A 7,362-nucleotide genomic window follows, 5' to 3' on the forward strand; every position below is an offset into this window, starting at 1 on the left:
TACGTTACATTGGTTTCCAAAACAAACAGTGTATTGGAATCAAAAAGTATTACAAAGCTTAACCAAACAAACCAAACAAAGCATGTAATGGTATTCATTGATTTAAAATCCACCGCTTTTTAACTTCCATTGCGATACCATTACACATGGTAAACCAAACACCACATTGGTTAGTCCCATTGATTGCACTATCACCAAATCAATTGATCATTTGACTTCTTAGAGCCACGCGCGCTACACCTCCACACACACATGCATGCATATTAATTGAATACAATACGCATGCATTGGGAGTTTAAGTTTTCCATAGATTCAGGACTTTAAAGATAGGATTCTTGGGCATGCAGGATGCACACAAAATCAGCACTTTTCTTTCTTCCTTTTGGCTAGTTACCTTCAATTTTTGTCTCAAAACCAGCATTGAAACATAGGCTACCCCAATAACTAGATAAATACCCCATATATTATACTACCTCAGTCCTCGAATATTTTTGAACTAAAACATGACAGATAAAAAAAGAACGGAGCGAATAACATTATTAAGCTGCAAGCAGAAACACCAAAAGCGCTTGCCACCGCGTTACTGTTTTCCCATGTCAACAGCTGACAGCAACTTCCTGCACCTTAGCGACAAGGTTTCCCAGCTCCGTCACTCCAGCCTCCTGCGATTTCTGCAACAGACACACAGCTTCGAATTACATATATAGAGAAGAAGTCGCTTGGCTTCTTTCTGTGTTTCTCTAGAAAAAGAAAACAATTGGATTTCTACTAGGCTGCATTGACAGACAAAGTATGTCAGCACAGTTCAGTCAAATTTACTACCAACAACCACCGAATTCATCCTAACATAAAGCAACCCAATGGCATATTGGCATGTGATGCAACGCCACGGAGTATTTGCTTGTAAGTTGCCGACGCATAATAATGAAATTCAAAGAGTGAAAATGCTCTCATCTAGGTCCTTCAATTTTTCATGTGGTTCGTTCAGAGTGGGAACTTAGAGGGTGTTTGAACGCGCTAGAGCTAATAGTTACTTGGCTATAAAAAAACTAGTAAAATTAGCTAGCTAACAAATAAATAGCTAACTATTAACTAATTTACTAAAAATAGCTAATAGTTGAACCATTAGCTAGGGTGTTTGGATGTCTCCAATTAATTTTAGCCACTAACTATTAGCTCTAGTGCATTCAAACAACTCCTTAGTACATGACTGAGCTAGAGTGAACTTAGAATGACCTACTTGAGAAGTTTAATGGACCTAGATGAGCCTACATGGAAAGCTGAAGAACTCACTGTGCATTTTACTCAAATTCAAATATTACTATGATGGTTATACAAGAATATGCAAAACAAACATAGTTCGGTTTTCTTGGGAAGTACTTCAGTGTACATATAATATACAGGATAATGACCCTGTAATATGCACAACAAAAACATTTTTGTTTTATTTCATAAAAAAACACTTCAATAATAAGTCATTGGAGTTCACGAATTTATAACTAGATCATTACCATTCATTATCAAGAATATTAGCATACAAACTATTAGACAGGGACCCAACCACCTAATCCTGTATCAGCCTAGAAACCCTTGCTGTTCTCACGGACAGAGTTGTCCCAACAAGAAAAATCAAACCTTAATACTAAGTTGATTCAAATATAGATTGTTCTAGAGCAAACGAGCGTACCACCCCCAGATCCAATTATTGAATGGTGGTTTTCCCTTTTACTTTGATTTTTTTTGGCCATTGCATAGGTTCTACGCCCATGTAATAAAAAAATAGAAGGGAAAAGAGAGGAATGACAAATAGATAAAAAATTATCCAAGAACACCAGTAATAAAAATTAAAACTTTCAGGTTAATCCATCAGTACAGATCAAAGGCACGTTGTCAGGCTAAGAGGTCCACAGAACTATAGGACAGTACAGCATACGGCATATTACAAGGGATTCTAGTGAATTTAACTCCTCGAGACACCAATCACATGCCTACCTGCCATTAACGTATATTGTCAATCCAACCACCAAACTCGAAATATGGTAAGCACAATATCTACCCACTTTAAAGGGGAGTCAAATACTTCATCTAATTTACCCCATAAAATGTCCTAGAATACTAGGATACCTTATACTTTGGGACAGAGGTAGTATAGGATCAGCACTAAATTTTACTATAACAGTATATTACCTCCACAATTGACATCATACAGACAGAAATAAAGGCTTATAGCATAAGGTAGCTCAAAAGTAATGGAGAGCCCATTGCGGGAGACTCATACCTGAATCGAGGGTAACTCAAAACAGACATAATTCCAGTAATCTACTAACTTGTGATCTTTTGGAACCACTTCGTTTGCCCTTCCAGCACAGAAGATTGCGTAAGCATCAGCAGCATACCTAGAGTAAGAGGCAACATTCGAATAATAATTCAAGAGGGCAAAAAAACAGCATTCAACGAATATTCCATATACAGAGTTTTTTTTTTGGGGGGGGGGGGGGCTACTCACTTGCCAACACCACAAAGCTCAGTGATATAGGTCCATTCTTCTCCAACGTAAGCCTTAGAGAATTTCTGAATTCTGTTTGTTTTCACACGCTGCAGTCCAAGAGGTGCTAGATACTCTGCCATCTTTTCGGGATCAGCTGTATATGCAGTCTGAGCATCAGGATAGCGCTTGAAGAAGCCCTTCACTTTCTTCCTGACCTGTAGCAGTAACCAGTAAACAAAGAAAATTCAATCCTTGAATCCAAAGAATGAAATGTTCCACCAAAGCAACAGCAAATAGGGGAATAGCCTTGGTAATAATAAATTCAAATGTGAAACACCTAGCTGAATTAGCATTGCAATAAAAACACACTATATAAGTAATTTATGAGCTAGCATAAACCATCAGGGTAATAAATAGTATTCATAAAAATAAACAAATGTGAAACACCTATCTGAGTCAGTGTTAGTGTGTTACACTTAAAATGCATAATAAACTAGCCTGTTCTGGGCTGCAGTATAATCCATAAAGGATTTGACCCAAACATGCATATGTTGCGTATCTATAACAAGTGGTCCGCTATTCAAATTTGTTTGTGGATCCTATGTGCACTGTGGAAACATAAAATCGATCATCTCGTATCAAAGAAAGTAGGCACAGACAACCATTATTAAACCTTGTTCGTCAATCCTATGCGCACTGTGGAAACATATAATTGATCATCTGATATCAAAGAAAGTAGGCGCAGACAACCATTTTAAAGCACTCATTTATCATGGAAACAAAAAGTGAAGTCTCTTTCTCTTTGACAAGCATGAAAAGTGTTCTGATGAATCAAGCCACTGACTATGAATCTAAATAACTGTTTGGTCAAGTAACATTTACAGAGATGACACAAAGTAGAAAGAATTGAAGTGTCACCTGTTTTCCCTGTGTTAAGTTGAGGAGCATGCATATTACGATGACCTTCCAGGGGTCAGAAGCATACTTCTCCTGCAATAGCTTATGGGGGGAGCGTGGTGGGGGCACCAGCTGATCCAGCGGCAGGCGGCGGTATTTATCTGACCACTTCTCGGCAGGACTAAGTAATATCGGTGGTTTCCTCGGCTTTTTCTCCATTGTCGTTTTCTCCTCAGGTTTTTTCTTTCCCTTGACCCTTACACCTTCTTGTGAACTTGAGATTGATGCTGAGGCTGGGCATGCTTGCTTGGTGTTCAAGGTTGTTGTCCGGGCAGCCTTGGAGACCTCTTTTGCAGTAAGCAGAGAAGACCCAGATGACGGGTGGCCTCGAGGAGGCAGCCTCGCTGTGCGACCAGTGGTACTAGGAAGTGGCGAACCATTCCCATCTTGCCGGCGCTCAGGTTTGTAGGCGAATTGGGCAAAAAATGCACCAAAAGGTGAACAATAATTGGGGTCCTGATCAATGAAATCGGGATTAGCTATGGGAGGGAAAAAGCCTTGGGGCAGTGTCTGCTGCTTCTTCAAAACCTTGGAATTCTTGCTGCGGTTGATCCTCTTGACACACTGTCTGCCCATGACGCCACCAGCAGCAGCTTCTTCCCCTGCCCTTGAATAGACATCATTGAGAAATGGTGTTTCGCCAGATTGCTCCTGCTCCACCTTCCGCCGCCTATGTTTCTTCCTTACCGTCGCACCCTCTGTCATCACCTTCTTTTCCATCTGCGTGATTTGTGCCACAGCAGCAGTGGGCACCGATGGTATAATCATTGCAGCCTCCCTATCCTTCCTTTTCTTGTGCCTCTTTTCTACCTTCGGCACAGGGTCCTCAATTAATGGAGCTGCCGGCAGCGCCTCCTGATTCTCCCTCTTGCGCTCCTTATCCTGCATCACTGTCGCTGCTGTCATCGCCGAGGTTAGGGTTTCGGGAGCGACTGGGACTGAGGAAGCAGACATGGATTCCAGTATTGCCAAATGTCGGGGAGACTCCCTCGCTGCCATCTCCCTTGTCATCTTCTTCTCAGGCTTTTCTTTCCCTTCGATCCTTGCCTCTTCTTGTGAATCTGAGGTTGATTCTGAGGCTGGGCATGGTTGCTTGGTGTTCAAGGTTGTTGTCCGGGCAGCCTTGGAGACCTCTTTTGCAGTAAGCAGAGAAGACCCAGATAACGGGTGGCCTCGAGGAGGCAGCCTCGCTGTGCGACCAGTGGTACTAGGAAGTGGCGAACCATTCCCATCTTGCCGGCGCTCAGGTTTGTAGGCGAATTGGGCAAAAAATGCACCAAAAGGAGAACAATAATTGGGGTCCTGATCAATGAAATCGGGATTGGCTATGGGAGGGAAAAAGCCTTGGGGCAGTGTCTGCTGCTTCTTCAAAACCTTGGAATTCTTGCTGCGGTCGATCCTCTTGACACACTGACTGCCCATGACGCCACCAGCAGCAGCTTCTTCCCCTGCCTTTGAATAGACATCATTGAGAAATGGTGTTTGGCCAGATTGCTCCTGCTTCACCTTCTGCCGCCTATGTTTCTTCCTTACCGTCGCACCCTCTGTCATCACCTTGTTTTCCATCTGCGTGATTTGTGCCACTTTTCTTTTCTTGTGCCTCTTTTCTACCTTCGGCACAGGGTCCTCAATTAATGGAGCTGCCGGCAGTGCCTCCTGATTCTCCCTCTTGCACTCCTTATCCTGCATCACTGTCGCTGCTGTCATCGCCGCCGAGGTTGGGGTTTCGGGAGCGACTGGGACTGAGGAAGCAGACATGGATTCCAGTATTGCCAAATGTCGGGTAGACTCCCTCACTGCCATCTCCCTTGTCATCTTCTTCTCAGGCTTTTCTTTCCCTTCGATCCTTGCCTCTTCTTGTGAATCTGAGGTTGATTCTGAGGCTGGGCATGGTTGCTTGGTGTTTGAGGTTGCTGTCCAGGCAGCCTTGGAGGTCTCTTTTCCAGTGAGTAGAGAAGACCCAGATGATGGGTGGCCTCGAGGAGGCAGCCTCGCTGGGCGATCAGCGATATTAGCAGGTTTGTAGGCGAATTGGGCAAAGAATGCACCAAAAGGTGAGGAATAATTGGGGTCCTGATCAATGGAATTGGGATTGGCCATGGGAGGGAAAAAACCTTGGGGCAGTGTCTGCTGCGTCTTCAAAACCCGGGAGTTCTTGCTTTTGCTCCTCTTGACACACTGAGTGACCATGACGCCAACGCCACCATCATCAGTAGCTTCTTCCCCTCCTTGTGGATGGACATCAATTGAAAATGGTGGCTCGCCGGATTGCTCCTGCCCCGCCTTCAGCCGCCTCTGCTTCTTCCTCACCGTCGCCCCCTCAGCCATCATCTTGGCTTCCATCCGCAAGTTTTGGGCCGCATCAGGAGTCGGCGGCGATGGAACCACCAGTGCGGCGCCCACGTGTTTCCTTTTCTTACGCTGCTTTTCCTCCTTCCACACGGGCTCCTCCATTAACGGAGATGCCGGTGGCACCACCTGATTCTTCCTCTCGCGCTCCTTAACCAGCCTCACTGCCGCCGCTGCCATCACCGCCGAGGCTAGGGTTTCGGGAGCGACTAGTAGCGGCGACTCGGACTTAGATTCCGGGTTTCCCAGAGGTCGGGGAGACTCCCTCACCGCCGCTGAGGTTAGGGTTTCGGGAGCGACTGGAATTGTTGACTTGGGCTTGGACTCCGGGCTTGCCGGAGGTGGAGGAGGCTCCGAGGATGCCGCTATAGCCTCCACCTGCTCCCTGTGCTTTTTCCTCCTCCGCCGCTTCTTCTGATGCGACGCATCCAATTCCTCTGCCGGCGGCAGTGCCGACATAGTGCACTCCGGCGAAAAGAACTGGACAAGGGAGATCGAGATGGGGACCGCCTCAGCGATCGCCAGCGGGCCGGCGGCGGGATTTGTAGATGGAAGCCAAGCGATCGACATAGTGTGGTCTCTCTCTCCTTTCTACCATCCACTCCAGTATTGGGAAGTGAACGAATGTGGGTCCGAACGCAGTGAAAATGGAGGAATAGATAGATGGAAGCCAAGCGGCCAAGGCAAGGACAGCCACAATTATTTTTCGCGGGAAACTCCCTGATGTTGCCGCCAAAATACACACACCGTAATACAAATAGACTAGATGGAAAAAAATAGTACATGGGAAATATTTCTTTCGCACCACTAAATACAAACAGTTGCCATTTTTTCGTGCAAAGACGGACGACGATACACTCTCTCTCTCTCTTCTGTGCAAACTAGTGGAAGTGCACGCGTGACTCGCGCGTGTGAAGAAAAAAATAACACATCCCTGTGTACTATAATAATATTATTCAACTATAAATGAGTCATTATTATATATTAATATAATTATTTGTATGATTTTTTATTTGAATTTAAACTTAGATAGGCAGACCTTTATGAACAATTTCTAAAAGATGTTGCCACATAATCTCTAAAATAATCTCGTTCAAAAAATATATGTCTTTTTCTGATGTATTTGTGGTAGAATTATAAGGGCTTGTTTAGTTAAAAGTGGATTGAATGAGATTAAAGAAGATTGAATCTCTTATTGGCTAAATTTAAATAGAAAGTGATTTAATCTTCTCCAACCTACTTCAATCCCATGCAACCCAACAAGACCACCTAGAGCTCGACAATCTCATCCCCTGCCACAGGTCGGTCATGTCATGAGATGGCAAGGACGACGACATAGAGCTAGAGTCGATGATCGAGCAGATGGAGAATAGGGGTGTGGAGATGTGGACTTCAATAGGAGGACAACGACATCTAGGTGGTTGTGTCGGACTATAAGGTAGTGTTTGATTGAGGAGTCAAGTAGAATGGAGCTGTTCCATCCCTGATTCTAGGAATGGAGTCGCTCTGTTCTGTGTTTGGTAAGCTGGAACGGAGCGGCTCTGTTTTTTGTTTGGTTGCAGAGTGAA

General features: G+C 44.4%; 1 protein-coding gene across 2 annotated transcripts; it reads right to left on the reverse strand.

Annotated features, from left to right (window-relative positions):
* Positions 1 to 287: 287 nt before the first annotated feature.
* LOC103629127 (Methyl-CpG-binding domain protein 4-like protein) lies at positions 288 to 6,578 on the reverse strand. Of its 2 annotated transcripts, XM_020539731.3 has the most exons (5): positions 5,000 to 6,461; positions 3,407 to 4,153; positions 2,507 to 2,703; positions 2,279 to 2,396; positions 288 to 671 (listed from the first exon to the last, which is right to left on the reverse strand). In XM_020539731.3, exons 1-5 carry the CDS (start codon positions 6,362 to 6,364, stop codon positions 597 to 599), a joined length of 2,502 nt encoding a protein of 833 aa, XP_020395320.1. In that variant the 5' UTR covers positions 6,365 to 6,461; the 3' UTR covers positions 288 to 596. The 2 variants fall into 2 exon arrangements, with proteins under 2 accessions (XP_020395320.1, XP_008648540.1); XM_008650318.3 differs by having other exon boundaries at positions 3,407 to 6,578.
* Between the last annotated feature and the right edge of the window lie 784 nt (positions 6,579 to 7,362).

This window comes from Zea mays, chromosome 6 (genome assembly GCF_902167145.1).
Source record: "Zea mays cultivar B73 chromosome 6, Zm-B73-REFERENCE-NAM-5.0, whole genome shotgun sequence".
Taxonomy (NCBI): domain Eukaryota; kingdom Viridiplantae; phylum Streptophyta; class Magnoliopsida; order Poales; family Poaceae; genus Zea; species Zea mays.

Coding starts and splice junctions, on each gene's coding strand:
- LOC103629127 (XM_008650318.3), bottom strand. CDS start 6,364: ATGTCGATCGCTTGGCTTCCATCTACAAATCCCGCCGCCGGCCCGCTG. Junction 2,397..2,506: donor GAGCTTTGTGGTGTTGGCAA/GTGAGTAGCCCC, acceptor CTCTTACTCTAG/GTATGCTGCTGATGCTTACG. Junction 672..2,278: donor TTGAGTTACCCTCGATTCAG/GTATGAGTCTCC, acceptor TGTCTGTTGCAG/AAATCGCAGGAGGCTGGAGT.